The 22,622-nt window shown below is 57.7% G+C and overlaps 4 protein-coding genes across 18 annotated transcripts; 2 read left to right on the top strand and 2 right to left on the bottom strand.

The window, feature by feature from the left end:
* Positions 1-336: 336 nt before the first annotated feature.
* CCDC85B (coiled-coil domain containing 85B) lies at positions 337-2,529 on the bottom strand. The gene has a single exon (XM_069566302.1). It carries the CDS (start codon positions 1,183-1,185, stop codon positions 577-579), a length of 609 nt encoding a protein of 202 aa, XP_069422403.1. The 5' UTR covers positions 1,186-2,529; the 3' UTR covers positions 337-576.
* A 1,027-nt stretch (positions 2,530-3,556) lies between these two features.
* On the top strand, positions 3,557-7,709 carry FIBP (FGF1 intracellular binding protein). Of its 4 annotated transcripts, none has more exons than XM_069566297.1 (10): positions 3,557-3,858; positions 4,051-4,249; positions 4,453-4,579; positions 5,486-5,586; positions 6,080-6,234; positions 6,505-6,613; positions 6,691-6,754; positions 6,988-7,074; positions 7,161-7,258; positions 7,588-7,709. In XM_069566297.1, the coding sequence occupies exons 1-10, from the start codon at positions 3,774-3,776 to the stop codon at positions 7,655-7,657; spliced, it is 1,095 nt and encodes a 364-aa protein (XP_069422398.1). In that variant the 5' UTR covers positions 3,557-3,773; the 3' UTR covers positions 7,658-7,709. The 4 variants fall into 4 exon arrangements, with proteins under 4 accessions (XP_069422398.1, XP_069422399.1, XP_069422401.1 ...); XM_069566298.1 differs by having other exon boundaries at positions 3,561-3,858; positions 6,080-6,213; XM_069566300.1 differs by having other exon boundaries at positions 3,618-3,858; positions 6,080-6,213; positions 7,450-7,709.
* Positions 7,710-7,911: 202 nt separating this feature from the next.
* CTSW (cathepsin W) lies at positions 7,912-14,405 on the bottom strand. Of its 2 annotated transcripts, XM_069566295.1 has the most exons (12): positions 14,259-14,405; positions 12,609-12,632; positions 11,196-11,350; positions 10,839-10,923; positions 9,934-10,047; positions 9,412-9,563; positions 9,184-9,280; positions 9,008-9,088; positions 8,780-8,905; positions 8,519-8,583; positions 8,225-8,434; positions 7,912-8,143 (listed from the first exon to the last, which is right to left on the bottom strand). In XM_069566295.1, the coding sequence occupies exons 3-12, from the start codon at positions 11,280-11,282 to the stop codon at positions 8,033-8,035; spliced, it is 1,128 nt and encodes a 375-aa protein (XP_069422396.1). In that variant the 5' UTR covers positions 11,283-11,350; positions 12,609-12,632; positions 14,259-14,405; the 3' UTR covers positions 7,912-8,032. The 2 variants fall into 2 exon arrangements, with proteins under 2 accessions (XP_069422396.1, XP_069422395.1); XM_069566294.1 differs by lacking the exon at positions 12,609-12,632 and having other exon boundaries at positions 14,259-14,401.
* Positions 14,406-14,471: 66 nt separating this feature from the next.
* Positions 14,472-22,622, top strand: EFEMP2 (EGF containing fibulin extracellular matrix protein 2). 11 transcript variants are annotated; one of them, XM_069566284.1, is made up of 12 exons: positions 14,472-14,488; positions 15,394-15,453; positions 15,762-15,879; positions 16,109-16,157; positions 16,801-17,007; positions 17,578-17,700; positions 17,964-18,080; positions 18,225-18,344; positions 20,237-20,356; positions 20,444-20,570; positions 20,808-21,003; positions 21,867-22,622. In XM_069566284.1, the coding sequence occupies exons 3-12, from the start codon at positions 15,769-15,771 to the stop codon at positions 22,026-22,028; spliced, it is 1,332 nt and encodes a 443-aa protein (XP_069422385.1). In that variant the 5' UTR covers positions 14,472-14,488; positions 15,394-15,453; positions 15,762-15,768; the 3' UTR covers positions 22,029-22,622. The 11 variants fall into 11 exon arrangements, with proteins under 11 accessions (XP_069422385.1, XP_069422377.1, XP_069422383.1 ...); XM_069566276.1 differs by lacking the exon at positions 14,472-14,488 and adding an exon at positions 14,491-14,818; XM_069566282.1 differs by lacking the exon at positions 14,472-14,488 and adding an exon at positions 14,491-14,850.

Below are 22,622 nucleotides of genomic sequence, written 5' to 3'. Positions count from 1 at the left end.
ACCGGAGGGCGCTGTTAGGCCCCTTCCAGCCTCTCGAGAGGCGGCTGAGTGGGTTTTAGGCCCCCGGCACCTGCTTCCTGCCCCATTGTCTTGGACAGGAAGGAACCGGGAAGGGAGCTGGAGCCACTTTTGGGGCCGGATCACGGCCTGTCCTGGGGCCTGATGGGGGGAGCCAATGGCTCACCACTGTCCCACATCCTGCCCCAGGACCGAGGTAATGGGGGAGTCAGCCACCTTAGTTCTACAGTCCCTGCAGATGGGAATGGTACCCCACAATGGTCCCTGCCCTTGTCTCAACTCCGGCGATTTCCAAACAGACGCGCCCGGGCCATGGGCTCTGCTTCCGCCTCAGTTTATTAGCCTCCACCCCAGCCCCCAGTAAGTCCCACCACTCCAGCCTCCAGTCCCCCTACTGCCCCGCCAGCGAGAGCCAGGGGCCTTCCTCAGTGTTAGGGTTTCTCAGTCCATTCCATCGGCCCTTCGTGCGCAGCCGGGGCGGCGTCCGGGTCCCCAGGTCCACCGCAGTCTCGTCGCTTAAGGAGCAATCCGGGTGGGCGTCGGCGGGAAGCTGTGCCCTCAATCATCTGGGGAGCAGGCCAGGGGCAACTGATCGGGGCTGCCCACGCTGCCGGTACTGGAGCTTCCATCGCCCAGGTCACGAGGACCGCAGGGGGGCAAGGCCAGCTCGGGTGTCGGCCCAGCGCCAGAGCCCCCCGAGACGCCGGAGCCGCCTCGGGGACCCCACTCTTCGCCCAGCGCCAGACAGAGCTCCTTGAGCGCCAGGTTCTCCCGCAGCAGCTCCTCCTGGCGGCCTTCCAGCTCGGCCAGCTTCTGCCAACAACCGCCTAGATCCTCGCGCACGGCTCGGGATGCTTGGGTCCCGAAGAGCTGCCACTGGCGCGCGGCACGCCGCCCGCGCTGGCGCTCCGAGTCCAGGAAGCAGCAGAGGTCGCGCAGCTCGCGGTTCTCGGCCTGTAGGCGCCGGTTGAGCTGCTTGAGCTCGCGGATCTCGCCCAGGTGACCCTGTAGCTGCCGATTCACCTCCTGCATGAGGCGGCCGCGCTGCACCAGAGCCGCCAGGCGCGCCGCCTCCTCCCGCCGCAGGCGCCGAACCAGCTCCTCCTTGCCCAGAGCCGCCATCTCTTCATCCGTCAGCTCCTCCAGGCCACCCGTCTCGGCCTCCATGGCTGCCTAAGCCTCTGGAGCATCGCCTGCCCGCCGCCGCGGCCCAGGAGCCCCACGACGACCTCCCCGTCGCTGGGGCTCAGGCACCCGCTCAGTGGACAAGCTGTGGCGGAGCTAGCGTAGGATGCAGCGCCCGCGAGGGGGCGGGCACGCGGCGGGGCGCGCGCCGGGGAGGGGCCCCATGACGTCAAGGACAAACAGCCAATCCGGGCTAGCGCCCTCGGAAAGGGGCGGGGTCCAGGCTCCCAGAATGAAGCCCTTCCCTGCCCACTTCGGACCGCGGTGTTTCTGATGCTCGCTGACTCTGGGTATCCGTGTCCCCGTCCTCGGTGCCAGTGAGCCCTAAACTAGGCTCTTCGTACCTTCCAGTTCTAAACCGCATCAAGCTCTAGCCCAGGCCTCTCGGCTCCCACTGAGAACCAAGATTCCAGTGTCGACCCGCGACTCTTCCACCCACCCTCTGACAAAATCCAGACGGATCGCCTTTCCATCCTTCCTAGCTTTGCTCGAACTGTAGAGTCTCGACTCACTGAGCATCGCTTTCAGTCCTTGGAAACTGAAGTCCAAACGTCCTGGCTCACATCATCAGCCTACTCTGAGCACAGACCGTTTCCTGTCCGGTGGGAGGGGCATACACGGATCTGTTTGTTCAGTAAACTTTTATTGTGTGTAAGGGCTATGCAGAAATAAACTTGAGTCATATCCTTATACTGTCCTTAAAGAGGTCTTGATCTGGCAGAGGCGACAAGCTGCGATGAAGAAGCAAATGGAGGAAGACCACATTTTGAGGGGCTGCCCCCACCCACAAAGTGCGTGCTAAGTCGCCTCAGACGTGTCAGATTCTGCGACTCTACGGACTGTAGCCTGGCAGGCTCCTCTGTCCATGGGGATTCTCGAGGCAAGAATACTGGAGTGGGTGCCATGCCCTCCTTCAGGGGAGCCTCCCGACCTAGGGATGGAACCCACATCTCATGTCTCCTGCATTGGCAGGTGGGTTCTAAGGCCACCTGGGAAGCTTTCCCCAAAGAGGTGCTACCTGAGGGAGACCCCGAAAGATGTATAGGACTTTGGCGAGTCATGAGAGAGCTATTTGAGGAAGAGAGAATAGCACGATGAAAGTCTGGGGACTGAAAGAGCCTCCATGCTTTAGGAACAGCGAGAGTAAACTGGTTTTTCGTGTTTGTTTTGGAAAGGCAGTTCTTAGAGAAAGTGGTAAGAGAGGAAGGCAACAATGGCAGTCAGAAGCCAAATTCTTAAGGGCTTTAAATACTAAGATGGAGCATTTACACAGACCAGTAAGGATTTCAGCAGGGGAGTAACATTTTTGAAAATACATTTTTAAAAAAGGTTGATTGGGCTGCTCTGTGTGGGATGGACCACAGGGAGGGGATGGACCACAGGGAGGGGATGTAGGCAGAAAGATTACTGAGAACAATGTGTCAGTGGGCAAGGAGAGCTATGCAGGACTGGGCTTGGACACGGCAGTGGGGGTGGAGAGGACAAAACAGATACTAGAAATATTCAGGAGGCAAATCAGGAGACTTGAATGTGGAGAGAGAAGAGTCTGGGAGAAAGCCCAGGTTTCTGGTATGAGAACAGGGTGGATGTAGGGGCTGTTCCTGAGATAGGAACCCGGTTGGGGGTGGGGTGCGAGGTGTGTGTGTGGGGTGGTGGGAACAGATCAGGAAACCAACAGGTCTGGCTGTGGGGAACAGAGTGGAAAGAGTTACAGATTGGTGGCCGTCTGGATGTGGACTTCCAGACAGAGCTCTAAGCTGTATCAGGGAGATCACTAGTTGGAGGGGTGGCGGTGGGGCAGTTGGCTTAAAACCATGGGAGTAGGTACCCCATGTTCAGGAGAGGGGCTCATCTGCAGGATGGACTCAGGGGCCCTCAGTAAGGGCCCTTGAAGACGGGCCAGACAACTTTTTTTGCATAAAAAAGATTCAGGATAGAGCCCTGTTGTTTAGTCCCTCAGTCGTGTCCTACTCTTTCACGACCCCAAGGACTGCCCAGGCAAGAATACTGGAGTGGGTAGCTATTTCCTTCTCCAGGGGATCTTCCCGATCCAAGGGTCGAACTAGCATCTCCTGTATTGGCGGGTGGATTCTTTATCGCTGAGCCACCAAGGAACCCCATAGAGCCCTGTGGAGCTCCTACATTCAGGATACAGGTCAAAGTAGTGGGGCTCCCCGCAAAAGGGCACAGAACAACCAGGAGGATTTGAGGGTGAAGGTTGCCGGCATAGGGGCAACTAGCCAGAGGCCTTGGCTCTGGATGCCCTCCTGCAAACCCGGCCGGCGTGAGGGTGGGGTGGGCTGGGCTGGGCTGAGCTGGGCTTGGAACCGAGGAACCCGAGACTCCCCCTCCCGCTGGGAGGAGGGGCTACCCAACCGTCTCCGCCTCAGCCTCTTTCCTCGCGGCTCCTGCCCAGACTAGCTCTGTCCCGGAAGTGGTCCTCTTCTGGCTCCGGGTGCCGGGAGACGAATGTCAGTGCTCCCGGAAGTGGCCCGGCGGCGGCGCGCCGGGCCCGGGCAGTGCTCGCTCCTGCTGGGGCGCTGCGGTAGCGCCCGGGTCCGGGCGTCGCCATGACCAGCGAGCTGGACATCTTCGTGGGGAACACGACCCTCATCGACGAGGACGTGTATCGCCTTTGGCTGGACGGTTATTCGGGTCTGTGGGGGGCTGACTGGGGTAGCCAGTCTGGCGGAGCGGTTGTTTTGGATGGGAGAGGGGGCCGAACCAGGACTAGGCATCCTATAGGGCAGTGGGCAGAGGCCTGGGAGTATGAAATGCCTGGGGCTCGGGGCTGAAATCCCTCTAGGGCCGGCGGGGCGGGGCCTGATGCCAGCGCTCGCTTCCCAGTGAGCGACGCGGTGGCTCTGAGGGTGCGCTCGGGAATTCTGGAGCAGACCGGCGCCACAGCAGCGGTGCTGCAGAGCGACACCATGGACCACTACCGGACTTTCCACATGCTCGAGCGCCTGCTCCACGCGCCGCCCAAGCTGCTTCACCAGCTTATTTTCCAGATCCCGCCCTCTCGACAGGCGCTGCTCATTGAGAGGTGCTCACCTGGCGGGTGGTGGGGATGCCGACCAGTCTGACCATGTATCCATTTTGCAGGCTGACGAGGAGGCCCGGGGACGGGCGGGACTTACCCAAGCCGGGAGAAAGTTGAGAGCAGAAGGGGCCAAACCCAGGTCCTGCCAGCTCTCCTCTCCCCTCTTTTTATGGAAAGTCAGTAGGGTCGTCCCCAACTCCCCACAGGTATTATGCCTTTGACGAGGCCTTCGTGCGGGAGGTGCTGGGCAAAAAGCTGTCCAAGGGCACCAAGAAAGACCTGGATGATATCAGCACCAAAACAGGCATCACCCTCAAGAGCTGCCGGAGACAGGTGGGCACTGCACCCATCTGCAGCCCGCCCCTCTGTGCCGTCCCTTTGGTTCCTGCCTCACCTCCACCCCACTCCAACACTTCTGTGGCAGTGCCTTCATTTCCACTCTCCTCTCTTTTTGCCCCTTCCAAGCCATCCCCTACTCTCAGAAGCCTACATTTTTACCTTAGCTTTCTTCTGCTCACGAACTTTGAATGGCTCCCATTCTTTCCTATAGCAGCCACATTCCTTGGTCTCGACCTTCAGACCCTCCTATCATCCTGTCCCTGCCTCCTTCTCTAGACTCCCCAGCCCGTGGCTTTCTTTTGCTCATCTGCCCCTACCTGTATTATTTTTCCAAGGTATTATTTTAGGACATATATACCCCTTGAAATCTAAGGCAGGGTCAGGGGTTGAGGGGGGTGGTCATATACCACCTTCTCCAAAAGCCTTGCCAGTGGTTCCAGGAAGAAGTAACCCTTCTAGTGGGCCTTTAGCATTTTCCTCTGTGACTCCTTTGAGCTCCCCAAGATGGCTTAGTATTTGCTCTTTTTCGAGTTCCTAGGGCTTAGCCAGGAAGGCCATTTTCAGCACAAACTAGTGAAGAACTAGAGAGCATGATGCTAAAATAGGGGTGAATTTATTGATAAGAGTGAGTAAACATTTATCCAAGGCAAGATGGTAGAAGCTGGTGAACATTTGGGGAATTGATAAGAGATATTAATAATTAATGGGGCTTTCCAGGTGGCATATTGGTAAAGAATCCACCTGCCAGTGCAGGAGGTAATAGTTTGTTGAAGCAATAACAAATACTCCATCAGTGTCTGGTGATTGGATAGGTGGGTCAGTGACAGAGGGATGCTCATCAAACAGTTTATTGGGTGAGCAACCTGACCAGTCCTTCCTCCTCCTCTAACTGCGCTGCAGTTTGACAACTTTAAGCGCGTCTTCAAGGTGGTGGAGGAAATGCGGGGCTCCCTGGTGGATAACATCCAACAGCACTTCCTCCTGTCCGATCGGCTGGCCAGGTGAGGGGCCAACTGCTTCCCCCTCCTGCACACTCCTTCCTTGTGCCCTGAAGCTGACCTTTATTTTCTGCCCCAACCCACATGACCTCCATGCTGTAGGGGGAGCAATGGTTATCCCTCTCTTGGGCTGTACTTTGGTTCAGACTGGCCTGGGTTCAAATCCTAGCCTGGCCATTCACCAGCTGGACTGTTGTGAGGTGCCATGGGTAAAGCTCATGATGGCACAGCCCTTGGGGCTTAGTGAGTACTCAGTAAATGGTCGCTGTTACCCTGTGGTCTCCCACCGTGTCCCTTAGGAGACCCAGGCTGAAACCTTCTCTTTGCCCAGAGGAGGAGGCCCAGAGAGATGTGACTTGAAACCCGTCACACAGTGAGTTAGGGTAGAGAGAGGCCAGAACACGGAGGTCCCGCTGATGTTGTAGCTGAGAGCTGCTTGGTAAGAAGGAATTTCAAGCCTTGATGGACACCCCACCCCCTGCTCCCCACCCCGCAGGGACTATGCAGCCATCGTCTTCTTTGCCAACAATCGCTTTGAGACAGGGAAGAAAAAACTGCAGTATCTGAGCTTTGGGGACTTTGCCTTCTGTGCTGAGCTCATGATCCAGAACTGGACCCTCGGAGCCGTCGGTGAGGCCCCCACTGACCCAGGTGCAGGCCCCCGTTCCCAGCAGCCTTTCTTCTTCAGGGCCCCTGCCCAGCCGCTTCTGCTCATGGCCCAGCGCCGCCACACACAGCTTCTCTGCAGACAAGGGACCCACAGCGTCTCTCTGGCTTGGGGCCAGTCCCTCCAGCTCTCTCACACCCAGCGTGCTCTTTTGTCTTGTGGGATGCCATGAAGTGGTAGGGGGGAAGGCTCAGGTTATCACAGGAGGCATTTTTTAATCTCGCACCTCAATTCCCTTCATGGGCCTCACTTAGACTCCCAGGTGGATGACATGGACATGGACTTAGACAAGGAGTTTCTCCAGGACTTGAAGGAGCTCAAGGTGCTTGTGGCTGACAAGGACCTTCTAGACCTGCACAAGAGGTGACCCTAGGGGTCTGTGGGGCGGGGCCTGAGGTGGGCGCCCAGGCAGCGCGGGCCTTGACCCTATCTTCCTTCAGCCTGGTGTGCACTGCCCTCCGGGGGAAGCTTGGTGTCTTTTCGGAGATGGAAGCCAACTTCAAGGTCTGTGGCCCAGTCCAGCCTCTGTCCCTGGGGCATCTTCAGCATCCAGAGCCCTGCCCCACAGTGGCTCTGCTGTTGGCCTTAAGCGGTGCTGCTGTTCCCTCTGCCTGCCCCTGGGGGGAGCCAGCTCTTAAATGCTGGGGAATTACTTGATTGAGGGAGGTGGATAGATGTGGTCTCAGCCCCCAGCCTCTCAGACAGCAGGCAGAACTCCCAGGCTCCCTCCCCCACAGAACCTGTCCCGGGGGCTGGTGAATGTGGCCGCCAAGCTGACCCACAATAAGGATGTCAGAGACCTGTTTGTAGACCTCGTGGAGAAGGTGAGTTGTCCTGCTGGCTGCCCTCTGACCCCATCCTGGCCTGTCCCTGGGCTGTACCAGTGCTGGATGTTACCTTGGACCCACAGTTTGTGGAACCCTGCCGCTCCGACCACTGGCCGTTGAATGATGTGCGTCTCTTCCTGAATCAGTATTCGGCTTCGGTCCACTCCCTGGATGGCTTCCGGTGAGAGATCTCAGGCTTCCTTATCGTGCTGGCCTCCTGCTGCGGCCCAGCCCTCCTGCAGACTCTGAGTTCCCTGTTCTTTGGCCCTGGGGTTGGAAGTCACTCTGTTGACCAGAGTCTCAGCTCCATCACTGAGAAACTGACCTGATCTTGACAAGTTCCTTTCTCTCTGTGTGCCTCCATTCCTTCAGACATAAGCTGGGGGTGACAGCAGTAAGGCTTATAGGAATCCTATGAGGATTAAACGAGTGATGGTGTTGAGAGCACGTGGAGCAGGGTCATGCGGATCCAGTCAACATCAGCCAACACCCTAACTGTTACCATTGCAGGCACCAGGCGCTCTGGGACCGCTACATGGGCACCCTCCGTGGCTGCCTCCTGCGCCTCTATCATGACTGAGGCCCCTCCCCCCCGCCCTGGCCACACTGACAATAAAGTTGCCATGACTTTGGAGGAGGCTGTGAGTGGGTACACGCATGGGCCCGCGCATGGACGTGTGTGCCCGTTGCACACGTACGTCTCTTTGAGTGTCACGGTGTATGAGGATGTATGTGTCCGTTGACCCCACAGGGACAAGGACATGTCAGAGAACAGTATCTACTCGCTCCCCATCCATTTCCCCACCCCAGCCGTGTCCACTCCAAAGACAGGGGTCTTGTCTTGCTTTATTCAATCCCCAGCAAGATACTGGGAGACTAGGCAAAAACCTTGGGGCAGGTGGCAGGGGAAGGTAACTGGCACAGCAGGAGAGAGCCAAGGGGCAGCCAGGCAGCCTCAGGGAGGGCAAGAGACTTGTTGCTTCTTCTTAGGTATGTCCACTATGGCAGTGACTGGGTACTTGGTGATGCCGCAGGTGTTACTCCCTCGATGCAGCCGGAAATAGCCCTAAGAGGTTAGGGCCCATCAGCACCAGACAGCGGGGAGAGGTCTGTCCTGCCCTGTCTGCCCCCAGTAGACCACACTCACCTCCTCACCCCAGTGAGGCCCCCAGGAGTTTTGCAGGGTCCAGTATGCCATGGAGCGGCGAGGGCGAGTGTAGGATCTGAACGAGGCCGCCTTCCCCTGCCTCCCCTCCACCGACTTGGTTTTACCAAAACCCACCAGCAGGACAGAATGATCCACGTGTCTGGGGTCACAGGTGGTAGGTGTGGCCTTGATCACACCCTTCTGGTATTGCTGCAGGGGCAGAGAGGCCGAGTCTGGGGCTACCTCCCCTATATACACCCATCTCCCCCCGCCCCACTCCCTACCTTATCTCACCTGCAGTAGCTTCACATTGATGGTCACAGTGATGGGGCCTTGGGTGGCCAAGTGCCTGGCGATGCCTGGGGGTAGAAGGTGCCATCTAGCCCTGCTGCTCCTTCATCCCCTGCTCTCGGCTCATGGGCATCTCTATCTATCCCTTCCTCTTTCCCACCCTCTAGCCCCCGCCCCCAGAGATCCCTCTGTCTCTGTCTATAGCCCCGTCTGTCCCTGTCCATCTCCCCCCTGTGCCCGCCTGTGTCCCCATCCTGCCCGCACTCTGCTCGCAGGCCTGCAGCATTATGAAATCCTGGATCCAGGCCACCTTCTTGTGCTTCTCAGCCAGGCACCTGTGGGTTTTGCCCCTCCCAACGAATGGATAGTCCTTCTCACTGGCCAGGCCGCCTAGAGATAAGCGAGACCCAGGAGGAGGCTCAGTTCAGCTCGGGAACAGTACCCACCCCATCCTTCCCCCGCCATGACTGCCCAGAGCAGCCAGGCACTCACTGTTGTTGAGGACAGTGAGGAACGCATCCCAGACGAAGCCACCGTGGCAGCCGTTCCCGCAGCGGTCACAGTCGAGCAGCTCTGGTGCCAGAAGGGACAATGTGTGTGCCCAGGCCTCAGGCACCCCCGCCTCCTTTGCCCCCCCCCCCCACGCCCACCCCTGCCCCCAGCCATACGCTGCACGGAGACCTTCACAGGGGGTTGGGAGCTGATGGCCCAGAGGGCCTCGATGTTGCCTGCTGCTGCCATGGCCCAGCAACAGTTGCAGTTTCCCTAATGGTGAAAGGATGGCAGCGGTGGGGGTGGGTAAAGACTGCAGGCCCTCTCCTCCCTGCCTCTCCACACCACCCCCGCCCTGGGGCTGGATTGGGCCAGGCTGCTGGGCTTAGGGTGGAGGCAGATACCTGGTCCCTGACAGGTGAGATGGTGTTAGGTTTGTTCCTCCAGTCACAGGTCGGAGGCTGTGACTCCCCCCACTCTTCAGACCCTACCTTTCTGCTCACACCAAGGGCCTCTCCAGCCACCCGGCTTCCATAAAGCTGGACAAACTCCTCCTCTGGGGACACATGGGGCCATGAAGTTCACTGTTTTGACCCCTCTCCCCCATTCTGCCTCCCACCCCAGCCATCCACATCCTGAGCCATTTGAGTCCCTGTAATGCCCTGGGAGGCAGAAAGATAAGGACCCTGAGGCCTGGAGGGAGGCCACGTTCCTTGCTGGGGTGCACAGTCCTGCACCCAGTGTCTCTGTGAGCTGGGCTACCACCCAGGCCTCCACAGAGTTCCTGCCCTGATCTCAGATTCAGGGCAAACCCCCAGGCCTCTAGCCCTCGGGAGTCCCTCTGGGGAACAGAAGCCAAGTCAGCCTGGTATCTGCTGGGGAAGATCCTCTTCCCTGCCTACCACCCATTGCCAGGAGTCCAGTACCTGTGAGGTCACTGAATTGAGTCACCCCAAACTCGGCCGTGCCCAGGTCCTCCTCCTGCAGCCGCTGAGCCTTGGCCAGGTTTTGGGCGAAGATGTCCAGGCGGTGGGCATGCTCTAGACCGAAAGGAGGTTGTCCTAGGCTGGCTCGCAAGCCCCCAGGGACAGGAAGCGGCCACCAGTTTGGCTCCCCCCCCCACACTCTCCCAGGTAAGCACTGGCTCCTTTCCTATGGTCCTTGCAGACCCTGCTACAGACACCTGGACCAAGGAAGTGGCTCCCCAGCCCCCCTGGGTTGGGGCTTTGTTGAAGGCAGGTAGAGAGTATCTGCCCACCTGGGGAAGAAGCCAAGTGAAAGGTCGGAAGGCTAGTGACAAAGGAAAGGTGGGTGGTCAGAGACCAACTTCCTGCCAGGTCATCTCTGTCTCTACTTCACACCTCTGGCCGCAAGTCTGTGGCTGGAACATCGCAGGGGAGGGTTGGGCAAGTCCCTGGCACAGGAAGTCGGGCTGAAAGTGCCCACAGACCTCCCCCATGGAGATGAGATCCAGAGGGCAGGACCAGGGCTGGCAACACATGGGGAGAGGGAGTCCACAAAATGGGTAACCCTGGTGCTTGCTGGATGACTAGCAGTCTCCTGCTGCTGCAGTCACAGGAAAGTGGCTCTGGACATGACCATCCTCTCAGACCAGTCAAACCCCCAACAGCTACCACCTCCCTCCAGGTTCATAGCCAAGGAGGATCTTGTCCCCGCTTGTGCATTTGGGAAACCAGGGAGTACACTCCCAGCCCTGCGTCACTGTCCTGAGTGGCTTTGGCCAAATGCATTCCCCACCCTGAGCCTGAATTTCCTTGCCTGTTAAATGAGAGCAGGGGTTTGGACTGGAGACGCACGTGCCCCAGGATACCTGCTGGATTTGGATAACTCCGGTTGTACTGCATTTGAAACAATCTGAAGACCTCTTTCAGCTCCAGTGGCTGGGGACCTGGGTCCTGGGTGGCGGTGCAGGGCCGGGGGCGGGGGGTGTAAAAAGAGCAGTGGGGAGGGGGTGAAGTGAGGAGTCATGGCCGGGACCACACCTCAGCTCCCACCCGAGCTGGGACTAGACTAAGGGAGCAGCTGGTTCACCCGCTTCTCTCCCTTTGTGGGCCTGAGCACGTGGGTCATCCCCTCAGTCTCAGTCACTCCCTCTGAGAAATAGGAACAAAGCCCTGTTTCTGCTGGGGTGAGCCCCAGGCATGGGAAGAAAGTTGGGGACACTTACCTGGCCCCTGAGGGAGCCCTTGATGCCTTGAGCCAGGCCTGCCACCAGCAGGGCCAGGAGGCAGGAGAGATGGACGGTTGGTGCCATGATGCGGCAGACTAGAGTGTCTGGGGCAGGAAACTGCAGACCAAGGTGGAGGGGCTGAGAGGGTGGAGCTGGAGAAACCACAAAAGGGAAACCAGGTCAGGAGGGGGAGGAGGACCCCCACACACATGCACAAGAGGGCTTCAGGCTTCTGTCCTGGCACAGCCCCTGCCTGCCGGTACCCCACTCCACCTGTTGTCTTTATTCAACAGAGACTCTCTGCCAACCCTGTCCTGGGCAGTCCTAAGGATGTGGAGATGGATCTGGCCTTAAGGAGACGGGAGGAGACATGCTAAGTGGACAGTGACAATATAGGGCCATTGGTACCTGGAGGGGGAAACAGGGCTATGGGAGCCACAGGCCTTAATGATGGGGGGTGTGAATGGTGGTCAGCACCCCCCAGGAAGCATTCTTGCTCACCCTACTACAAAGCTCAGTCGGCTCAGGCGTCATCACCTCCATGAAGCTCGCCTATCCTGTGGTATAACCTGCAGCCCCTTGAGCCCCCAGTGTGCCTGTGTCTACTGGGCGTCCGCATCCCAGCCACACCAGATGTGTCTGCCTTGCTTGTATCCTCAGCACCCAGGAAGGGGCCGCATGCAGAGCTGGCTAAGGGGGGATTTGCTGGCTTAGTGATTAGTCCTTTTTTTTTTTTTTAACTAGGAAAGTTCAGGGTCCAGGGGACAGCAAGTGGCAGCTCCGAGCTCCTCTGTTCTTCATTCTTGTCACAGTCTGGGGACGGGGAAGAGGTATGTGAATGGGCTTCAGGAAGCAGGAAGATAGCAGGATTGGCACCTCAGACAGAGCCAGGCTGGAGGCTGAGGCCTGGGCAGGGGTGTTTAACACCTGTCACTTGTGCCTTGAAGTGGGTCCTTGGGTTCAGGGGCTCTCACATGGACCTTCAGTCTGAGAACCAGCATCCAAGACCAGAGACAGGCGAGAAAAAGAACTGGTTTTCTGGGGTTTCCATGGGGATGGGAGCCAGGGGAAGGGATCCATTCATTCATGTGCTGATTACTTCATTTCTTCGTTCATTGGGAATCTTCCCAAAGCTGTGAGGTCCCTTTTTGCTGCACAAAAGGGACCCTTTTGTGATCCCCTTTTTTAAAAAATTTATTTATTTATTTTCTTTATTTTGCTTTACAATACTGTATTGGTTTTACCATACATTGACATGGATCCGCCACAGGTGTACATGAGTCCCCAATCCTGAACCCCCCTCCCACCTCCCACCCCATATTATCTCTCTGGATCATCCCTGTGCACCAGCCCCAAGCATCCTGTATCCTGGATTGTGATCCCCTTTTTTGATCCTCCCAAAACACATACCATGTAGTAAGCCAAGGGTCTCCCCTGGGGAAAAAAAAGAAGAGAATGATGCTGACTTTATTAAAACGCAGTAGAGGACTTCCCTGGTGGTTCAGTGGATAAGAATCTGTCTGCCCATGCAGGGAACATGGGTTCAATCCCTGGAATCCAGGAAGATGCCACATGCAGAGGGACAACTAACGCTGCAAACCTCAACTACTGAGCCTGTGCTCTAGAGCCTGGGAGCCAAAACTACTGAGCCCATGTGCTGCAACTACTGAAGCCTGTGCCCCCAAATCCTGTGCTTTGCAACAAGAGAAGCCACTTCCATGAAAAGCCCGTACACCACAAAGAAGAGAAGCCCGGCTCACTGCAACCAGAGAAAGCCCGCACGCAGCACCAAAGACCCAGCACAGCCATAAATAAATAAATAAATTGAAAAACTGCAGTAGGCAGATTATCTACAGAAGGGTACCTGGCTCCATGATTCTAGTTCCCAGTCATGTGTCCCAAGCTGGTTTTAGCCATGTATGACTTATGACTAAGGGCCCCCCGTCAGCCCCAGAGCTGGAGGTTTAAAATAACAGCGCTAGGTTCCTTCCTGCTTGCCCAGTGGTTGAGATGCAGGTTCAATTCCTGGCCTGGGAAGACCCCACAAGCCGCAGGGCAACTGAGCCCGTCAGCCACAACTATTGAGCCTATGCTCTAGAGCCTGGGAGTTGCACCTACTGAATGAAGCCCGCGTACCCTAGAGCCTGTGCTCCGCAACAGGAGAAGCCACCGCAGTGGGAAGCCCATTCACTGCAACTAGAGAAAGCCCTCTGGCAGCAGTGAAGACCCAGCACAGTCTAAATAAATAAGTTTTATGGAGGTATAATTCACATACCATAAAATTTACCATTTTAAAGTGCTTAGATAATTCCATGATTTTTCATGAACTTGCATAACTGTGTAACCATCACCACTGTCTAATTTCAGAGCATTCTCATCACCCCAAAAGAAATCCCAGACCCATCAGAAGTAATTCTCAAATTCTCCTCTCCCCTGGCAATCACTAACCTACTTTGTTTTTCAGATTTGCCTATTCTGGTTGTGTCATAAAAATGGAATACGTGGCCTTTTGTGTCTGGCTTCTTTCAGCTGGTGTCATGTTCGAGATTCATCCATGTTGTAGCACATATCAGTACTTCATTCCTTTTTATGGCAGAATAATATTCTATGGTCATTTTTTGTTTCTCCTTTCATCAATAGATGAACATTCCTTTGGTTCTATATTTTCAACACTTATGAATAGTGTTACTATGAACACTGTGTACAGATTTGTGTGTGTGTTTGGACATATATTTTCAATCCCCCTGTGTATATACACCTAGAAGTGAAATTGCTGGGTCATGTGCTAACATTTTTGAGGAACTGCCAGACTGTTTTCCACAGCAGCCGCCCCATCTTACATTCCCACTCACAGTGTGAGGGTTCCAGTTTCTCCATATCCTCTCCAGCACTTGTTACTGTCTTTTGGGTTTTAAAGACTTATTATTTTTAGCCTCCTCTCCCCCACCGCTGGCGGGTGGTGGTGCTGGGAAGTATTTGGAGGTGGGAGGGTGCTTTGCAGTTCACACTGAATCCTGAAGGCTCATCCTAGGACCTATCGCCACGTCCTCTCCTACTCACCGGACAGGGCTGCTAATGAGGATGACTGTGAGGATAAACAGGGGTGGGAAAGGGAACCGAGGACTCGGCATTTCCCGCACGCCGCCTGCTTCCAGGAGGGAAATCCCTGGACACGCAGCCCTTTCCCGTCTGGCCCCGCCCTGAGACGTGGGCAGGGCAAGACCCCGCCCCTTCCTGGGAGCCATCTCCGCCCAAGCCCCGCCCCTTAGGGCTCTCCCGCTGCTTCGGGAGTAGGCAGAAACCCGGGGAGTGGGGGCGGGATGTGTGGGTAGCGGGGGACGCTGGCGGGAGGATGGCCAGGCAGGCGAGGGCACCGGACCCGGACCCTGGCGTCCAGCACGCCCGAGTTCAGCCCTGCCCGCCTTCTCAGGGGCTTCCATTCATTCTGGGCCAAAAGTGAATTGCCGCCCCCGCCCCAAACTGATGTAGTCTCGCGGACTGAGGTCTCGGAGGAGGCCGTTCTGGAGTGAAGGGACCGCCTGGCTGACGACAGCCCTGGGGATGGAGGGGAGAAGGGACCGAGATGGACAGTTCTGGACCCGGGAGCATCTGTTCTTAAGGCGAGGGTCTGGGAACCCTGGACAAAGATTTGGTATTTCCAGATTGTCCAGGTGTCCAGAATCACATTCCGGAGGGTGCAGAGTGAGAATCCGGAAGTCCCAGGATTATTTGGTGGGGTCCAGGTGCCCAGGGTCACATTCTGGGAGGCGCAGAGTCTGGGGCCCCCGGCATTGAGGTGTGGGTGCCCAAGAACTCCTGGGGCACAGATTAGGTAGGGTCTAGGTGCGCAGGATGATATTTTGGGGTGCGCACACTGAAAGCCTGCGGACTCCTAAGTGAGCCGGGGGCCTGGCATCACACCAATGTCCCCAGCATCGAGCGCTGGGGGACCCTGGCCAGACGCCGGGAGGCGGCTCCGGGCGGCGCCGCGGGGGACCGGGTGGGGGCCTGCGGCCGGCCAGGGGCGGAGAAGCGGGGGGTCGGGGTCCCTCCCCCTGGCGCGGGCTCAGGAATCCGCTGAGGGGCGGGCGGAGGCGCCGGGGTGGGCCGCGCCGCGGCGGGCGGGCGGGTGGGGGGCGCTTCCTGGGGCCGCGCGTCCAGGGAGCTGCGCCGTCCGCTTGTCCGTCTGCCGCAGGCACTGCCGAAGCCAGCCGAGCCGCCGGAGCCGCGGGCCGCGGGGCCGTCGCGGGCCCAAGTGAGTGGCCGTCCATGGGGGGAGGGCGCGAGCCAGAAGTCTAGGCCGAGTCGGCGTCAGCAAGGAGCCGAGAGGCCCGCGCTCCCCGGCCGGAGCCACAGGGGGACCGGGCGGGGGCGGGGCGGCCCCAGGCGAGTGGGCCCTGAACCCCGGCCCGCGCGAGGAGTGGGCCCTCGGCCCAGGGAGGCTCCGGGGCCCCAAGCGCGGTCCCAGACGGGAGGCGGCAGGGGCTGGGGCTCAGAATCCTGGCACAGGGTTTGGGGGTTGCTGTGGCAGAGGCGCCCTGACCCCTGCCCACCACCTCCCAGCCCCAGGATGCTCCCCTTCGCCTCCTGCCTCCCCGGGTCTCTACTGCTCTGGGCGCTGCTGCTGTTGCTCTTGGGGGCAGCGTCTCCCCAGGATTCCGAGGAGCCCGACAGCTACACGGTGGGGACAGTGGGGCCACTGGCCTGGGCTGGGTTGGGCAGGGACACCGAGGCCAGGATCCTGGGGTGGCTGCTGCTGGGGAAGATTGTGCCCTCCCTTGGTTGGTGGAGCAGCTGGGGCCATTGTCTGGAGCAGGCCAGGAGGGTGGCCCGGCTTGGGCCTTGGTCTCGGCCTGGTCAGTTAGAGGGGACCAGGGGTGACCACTGGCCACCTCTGGTTCCCCTTGTAGGAATGCACAGATGGCTATGAGTGGGACCCTGACAGCCAGCACTGCAGGGGTGAGTATGCTTGGGGGCCGACCTGCCCCGGAGAACCGGAAAGGGGATCACAAAGCCCAGCTCCTAGAGCTGCTGCAGGAGCCCTGTGGCTGTCCCTTACTCCGCTCTGCCTGGCCGTATGTCGCCTGCTCTGGTTCTCAGGAGGCCAGCTTGGCTGGAGGTGGAGAAGCCATCCAGGTCCCTCCCCCTCAGAGAAGCCCAGGGCACCCTCACCCAACCCAGCCCCTAGAGTCCAGAGACCAACAGGGCGCTGACCACAGGACTGGTTCCTGGACACCTCATTTAATCACTCTGCTATCTTGCTCTGCACCATCACGGCCCTGGGCGAGCAGTGCGAGGGGGGCGCGCGGTCAGGAGGCCTGCACATTACTCTTAGGTTGAGTCAGGGCCGAGGCTTCAGGGAGGGATAGAGACCCTCTTGTGGGCAAGAGAATGGGGGTGACCGGGGGAACAGCTGCCCCACCATCAGCCCTGGCAGGCCCCAGGAAGGGGTCTGGGGCAGGCAGCCTTAGTTTGTGGAGTAGAGAGGGAAGGCCCTGCCAGATCACACAGCTTAGAGCAGGCTAAGTTGGACTCCTGCCTCCCCTGCCCTCCACGGTCCACCCTTGGAGACTGGCTGTGCCCAGCAGGCCCCTCTCCGCAGATGTAAATGAGTGCCTGACCATTCCTGAGGCCTGCAAGGGGGAAATGAAATGTATCAACCATTACGGGGGCTACCTGTGCCTGCCCCGCTCGGCTGCTGTCATCAATGATCTGCACGGAGAGGGACCCCCACCACCTGTGCCCCCTGCTGAACATCCCCACCCCTGCCTCCCGGGCTATGAGCCCGATGAGCAAGAGCGCTGCGTGGGTGAGTAGGCTGCCAATCTTTCTAACAGGTGTCTAGAATTGCCTTTTAAAAACTCATACCTCATGTTCCTCCCTTGCTCAAAAGCCTCCTCAGGGCACTGGAATAACATCCAGACCCTTGCCCAGGTCCTTACCTGCCACTGGTGGTCCCAGTTCCTGTGCCCGACCCTCTGCCCAGCCCCCCGCACCTCGACTGCTGCAGATGGCGTGCAAGAGCTCTGCCCCTTGGCCTCTGCTCTGGCCCTGCCCGGTCTGGACCCCACTCCTGGGAGGCATGAACCTTGGAGAAAGGCCTGGAGTCAGTGCCCCTGGGAGTATGGGCAGGGCTTTGTCCTATGTATCCCTGACTTGGGGTCTCCCAGCTTACGGGTGCCTTTCTCTTTAGCTCCAGGCTAGTAAACTCTTATTTGTGCTGTTGGGCGATGGGTCCACATGTTCCTGTTTTGGGGGTGTCAGTCACCCACACACTCAGTTGAGTGGTACCCAACCTGTGTCCTCCCACGTGGAGGAGTCTTGTCATGTTGGGTGGTGCACGGGCTCCCAGGCAGGGGCTGAGCAGTGTGTCTTGCAGACGTGGACGAGTGTGCCCAGGCCCTGCACGACTGCCGCCCCAGCCAGGAGTGCCATAACCTGCCTGGCTCCTACCAGTGTACCTGTCCCGATGGCTATCGCAAGATCGGGCCTGAGTGTGTGGGTGAGTCTGGGCCTGTGGCCTGGCTTTCACCCCAGCGCTGACCCCCATTCCAACCCACCCCCAGGTTTCACTCCCGCTCCCTGCCACCTCTGCCTGAGCCACCAGACAGAGCTGTATGCGTGTAGTGTGTGAGTCCTGCCTGATCTGTCCTGGCCCAGGCCCCCAGACTCAGGCAAGACGGTGGATGATGAGGCAGGATCCCAGCTGGCTTGGATGGCACCTGACTTCTGCCCTCCCCTGTCCTTCCCCTGCCTGCATCCCAGATATAGACGAGTGTCGGTACCGCTACTGCCAGCACCGCTGCGTGAACTTGCCTGGCTCCTTTCGCTGCCAGTGTGAGCCGGGCTTCCAGCTGGGGCCCAACAACCGCTCCTGTGTGGGTGAGGCTGGGCTGGGCCAGGCTCGGGGTCCTGGACAGAGGGCTGCGAGGCGGGGGAACTCCTTTCCTGATCAGCCCAGGTGCAGTGGGGGCTCTGGGCTGCTCCTTGGTTTTCATCCCTCCCCTGTATTCCTGGCACCCCCAGATGTGAACGAATGTGACATGGGGGCTCCGTGTGAGCAGCGCTGCTTCAACTCCTATGGGACCTTCCTATGTCGCTGCCACCAGGGCTATGAGCTGCACCGGGATGGCTTCTCCTGCAGTGGTGAGCGCTCCACCCCCAACACTGGTTCCCCCCTGGTCTCCACTGGTCTCTGCTGGTTCCCCAGGGCCTGTGTCATGCCTAGCCTCTTGCCACACAGCCCTCCGTTTGATGCCTCTAATGTCCCATCCACCCAGCACCCATGTCCCTCCTGTGTACTCTATCCCAGCAGGGGGCAAGGCACTTGCAGAGCTGCCCAGCAGAACTTGCAGCCTGCTGGGGAAGGCATGGAGGGGAGCAGTTAGGTCCCCACTGAAGCTCGGTAGAGAGATTGAGCAAAGATGGAGGTGCACCCCCTCCCTGGCTGATATGTGTGCAAATCCTGGACGAGGGAAAGTCACTTTTCTCTCTGAGTCCATTTCTTCTTCTGTAGAATGGGTTGTCTTGAGAATTAAATGAGAAAACGACAACAGTCAAGACCTTATACCGTCCCAAGGAGCAACGTTTTACAAAGTGAATTAGCATTTATTGAGAACCTGCCCTGTGCAGTCTGCCATCAATCCTGTGAGACTGTTCTTGTTGTTCAGTCATTAAGTCGTGTCTGACTCTTTGCAATTCCATGCCAGGCTTCCCTATCCTTCACTGTCTCCCGGAACTTGCTCAAACTCATGTCTGTTGAGCCGGTGATGCCATCCAACCATCTCATCCTCTGTCACCCCCTTCTCTCCTGCCTTCAGTCTTTCCCAGCATCAGGGTCTTTTCCAATGAGTCAGTTCTTCACATCAGGTGGCCGAAGTATTTATCTCACATCCTATGAAATAAATATGAGTTTTTCCTTCTCTGCAAATTGACATTAATACCTCCCTCAAGTTTTTTGGGGAGATAATTACAAAGAATAAGATAAAGTACTTCAATGAAGAGAGGTTGAGTGACTTGCCCAGGGTCACATAGCTGGGGTGAGGTGCGGCCAGGGCTCTCTCTCTCTGTCAACTAGCCAAGTACCCTGTTTCTGTTAAGCTTTGTGCTTTGCTGCCAAGTTAAGACCCCACTGGTGCCTGGCTCGGTGCCGGGCAGCATAAAGGACACAGAGGAGAAAACCTGGCTCCTGCCCGCTCTGCTCACAGTTGGCAGGAGGTGACTGCTTGGGCAGATCGTAGGTTGCAGGAATCGGGCAAAGTGTTGAAACCCAGAGCAGTCTGCGGTGCGTCAAGGGCTTATCCGGCCTAATCCACTTACTTACTGAAAGGAAACAGAGGTTCCTCAAACTCGGTCAGTAGGATTTAAAGCCAAACCTCTAGATTCCCAGTCCTCTCATTTAGTATCATCTTAGTTTCGGGGCAGAGACAGGTCTATGAGTGGGGCAGTCTTTTTTTTTTTTTTTTTTTTCTTTTGGCAGCACTGAGTCTGTGGTGTGTGGGCTCAGTAGTTGAGCCCTACAGGCTTACTTGCTCCGTGGCATGTGGGTTCTTAGTTCCCCAGTCAGGAATCGAACCCACGTCCCCTGCATTGAAAAACGCATTTTTAAAAATACATTATTCATGTTTGGTTGCGCTGGGTCTTCGTTGCTGTGCCAGGGCTTTCTCTAGTTCTGGTGCGTGGGCTTCTTGTTGCGATGGATTCTCTTGTTTCAGAGCACAGATTCTAGGTGCAAGGGCACAGCTGTGTTGTGGCACGTGGGCTCAGCTGCCCTAGGGCATGTGGGGTCTTAGTTCCTGGACCAGGGATCGAACTTGTGTCCCCTGCATTGGCAGGCTGATTCTTAACAACCAGACCACAAGGGAAGTCCCCTGGGCAGTCCTTTCTTGAACCCTCTGTCCCCTGCTGAGCTGCAGGGTTTTTCTCTTCTGCCTCTTCTTGTACTGAGCCTAACCTGGGGCCAGGCTCTCTGGATAAGCCCGTGTGGGGCGGAGCTAGGAGGCCGCCCCGGCCCTGTCCTCAGCCCCACCCTCCCCCAGATATCGATGAGTGCAGCTACTCCAGTTACCTCTGCCAGTACCGCTGTGTCAACGAGCCAGGCCGCTTCTCCTGCCACTGTCCACAGGGCTATCAGCTGCTGGCCACGCGCCTGTGCCAAGGTATAGGTTGCCTGGGTAGAGTGGGCAGGGGGGTGTGAGGAGCTGGTGGCCTGGTATCTGGGTTCCAGCCCCTCTCCCCTGGCACAGACATTGACGAGTGTGAGTCGGGTGCGCACCAGTGCTCTGAGGCCCAGACTTGTGTCAACTTCCACGGGGGCTACCGCTGTGTGGACACCAACCGCTGTGTGGAGCCTTACGTCCAGGTGTCCGACAAGTGAGTCAATGCCACGCCAGGCCACGGGAGAAACTACAACTCCCAGAGAGCTCTGCGGCTGCCTGGCACCTATTTGGACTGGCAAGTCCTGAAAGCTGATGGGAGTTGTAGTCCTTCGTGACTAAACCACACACACCGTTCTAGCAGGAGTAGGAAGATCCTTGATTTTGGGGGGGGTGGGCCAAATTTGGGGGATGGGCTAGAACCTCATTCGTGTCCCCATCTTGGGGTCTCCAGTCGCTGTCTCTGTCCGGCCTCCAACCCCCTGTGCCGGGAGCAGCCCTCATCCATCGTGCACCGCTATATGAGCATCACCTCGGAGCGGAGCGTACCGGCGGACGTGTTCCAAATCCAAGCAACCTCCGTCTACCCTGGTGCCTACAATGCCTTTCAGATCCGTGCTGGAAACTCACAAGGAGACTTCTACATTAGGGTAAGGCTCTCCCTAACCCCACTCCTCAAGTGACTTGCATAATCCCCAACTTGAGTTCCAGGAAATCTTAAGTGGAAGACTCAACTATGCCATCATACCCTGCCTCTCCTCTGAAAGTAACCCCTAACCCCAGGGGTCAGTTTCTGTAGAAAGGTAGGAGTGTTATAAATTGGTACAAACTACAGATAGTTAAACGCAATCCTAGCAAGGCACTCAGACGCTGGGGTTTGAGTCCCTGCACTGGTCTGCGTATCCGGCTTGGATTGCTTCACCCTTAGGATAAGGGGCTGGCTTGAGAGGCTGAAGGTAACAGACGCAGCAGAGTGTGAGAAGGCAGGCAAGTGGAGCTGGGTCTTGGAGGGAGAGAGGCAGCAGGGGCTAGTACAGGGCCTGGGGCCTGAGACTCCAGCTCTGGGCTAGTGGAGCTGAGGAGGGAGCAGTCCAGATGTGACTCACAGTGAGGGCATTAATGCTTTGTCTGGTACCAGTGCTGGCTTTCTCATTCTGGAATTGAGTGTTTTGAAGGTGAGTCTACCTGCCCCAGATCACCAAAGGCCCTACTGTTCCCAAGAATCTCACCCTGGGCCTTGAATCATCAGCTGACCGTGGTTGACAAAAGAACAACTAGCTGAAAAGGGCGGGCAGAGCACCAGGAGGGTATTTCTTTGGGGCAGGGTGCAGATGTCAAGGGGGTCAGGGAGCTGGGTGAGGGCCTGGGGTTGCAGGCTGGCCAGGGCACTCCACTGTGCAGCCAACTGGTTGTGGGTGCCAGACACGGGGCAGCGAGGTCATGCGGGAGTAGGTTCTGGTGCGTACATTGATGCAATCCACATGTCCCCCCCCCCCCCCACTGTACCCTGCAGCAAATCAACAATGTCAGCGCCATGCTGGTCCTCGCGCGGCCTGTGACGGGCCCCCGGGAGTACGTGCTGGACCTGGAGATGGTCACCATGAACTCCCTCATGAGCTACCGGGCCAGCTCTGTACTGAGACTCACCGTCTTCGTGGGGGCCTACACCTTCTGAGGGGGGGTGGGGGGCCCTCAGGGAAGGGGAGGTTCTCTGTAGCTGAGGAGCCTGGGGCTCAGGAATGACTGTGTTCTGCTAAAAGGAAAGATGCTCTTGTGAAGGGTAGTAGAGAGAGAAAGGCAATAAAGGGAGAAAGAAGGAGTTCTGGTGGCTGAGGTGGGGGGGTCACACTGCAGTGAACCCCGGAGCGGGGAAAGGCCAGGCTCATGGGAGGCGGGCCACGTCCACCTAAAGGCAGGGCGTGTTTCTGCCCAGGCTGAAGGGCCCCATTGACAGGAGCTGGGAGCTGCACCCCCAAGGCTGGGACTGGCCTACATACCATGGGCACCAGAATCACCCAAGCAGCGAGGAGGTAATGAGGCTGCAGACTCCAGGCCCCAGCCCAGAAACTTGGACTTGGCTGGTCTGCAGCGGGCTGAAGAATCCTGCTCTAGATAGTGCCAGGAGGCCCTGGGTTTCAATCCCAGCTTGGCCTCAAACTATCAGTTTGGAGAAATCCTAGCAGCTCTCTGAGTCTCAGTGTTCCAATCCATAAAATGAGGCCACTGGATTATTAGCGCTTTATAAACTTTTCTTTTCCAAGCTACAGAA

Source organism: Ovis canadensis, chromosome 21, assembly GCF_042477335.2.
Source record: "Ovis canadensis isolate MfBH-ARS-UI-01 breed Bighorn chromosome 21, ARS-UI_OviCan_v2, whole genome shotgun sequence".
In the NCBI taxonomy this organism is placed as follows: Eukaryota; Metazoa; Chordata; class Mammalia; order Artiodactyla; family Bovidae; genus Ovis; species Ovis canadensis.
The sequence above is the reverse complement of the archived record's forward strand: the minus strand, read 5'-3'. Positions and strand labels throughout refer to the sequence as shown.

What these genes read in the sequence shown, in the direction of transcription:
- CCDC85B (XM_069566302.1), bottom strand. Translation starts at nt 1,185, where the DNA reads ATGGAGGCCGAGACGGGTGGCCTGGAGGAGCTGACGGATGAAGAGATG.
- FIBP (XM_069566297.1), top strand. Translation starts at nt 3,774, where the DNA reads ATGACCAGCGAGCTGGACATCTTCGTGGGGAACACGACCCTCATCGAC. An exon ending in CTGTCCGATCGGCTGGCCAG is followed by an intron (nt 5,587 to 6,079) that starts GTGAGGGGCCAA and finishes CCCACCCCGCAG; the next exon opens with GGACTATGCAGCCATCGTCT. An exon ending in TGAGGCCCCCACTGACCCAG is followed by an intron (nt 6,235 to 6,504) that starts GTGCAGGCCCCC and finishes GGCCTCACTTAG; the next exon opens with ACTCCCAGGTGGATGACATG.
- CTSW (XM_069566295.1), bottom strand. Translation starts at nt 11,282, where the DNA reads ATGGCACCAACCGTCCATCTCTCCTGCCTCCTGGCCCTGCTGGTGGCA. An exon ending in TCTCACCTGTCAGGGACCAG is followed by an intron (nt 9,281 to 9,411) that starts GTATCTGCCTCC and finishes TTTCACCATTAG; the next exon opens with GGAAACTGCAACTGTTGCTG. An exon ending in TCAATGTGAAGCTACTGCAG is followed by an intron (nt 8,435 to 8,518) that starts GTGAGATAAGGT and finishes CTGCCCCTGCAG; the next exon opens with CAATACCAGAAGGGTGTGAT.
- EFEMP2 (XM_069566275.1), top strand. Translation starts at nt 14,551, where the DNA reads ATGGCCAGGCAGGCGAGGGCACCGGACCCGGACCCTGGCGTCCAGCAC. An exon ending in CCATTCATTCTGGGCCAAAA is followed by an intron (nt 14,655 to 15,393) that starts GTGAATTGCCGC and finishes CGTCTGCCGCAG; the next exon opens with GCACTGCCGAAGCCAGCCGA. An exon ending in CGGGGCCGTCGCGGGCCCAA is followed by an intron (nt 15,454 to 15,761) that starts GTGAGTGGCCGT and finishes ACCACCTCCCAG; the next exon opens with CCCCAGGATGCTCCCCTTCG.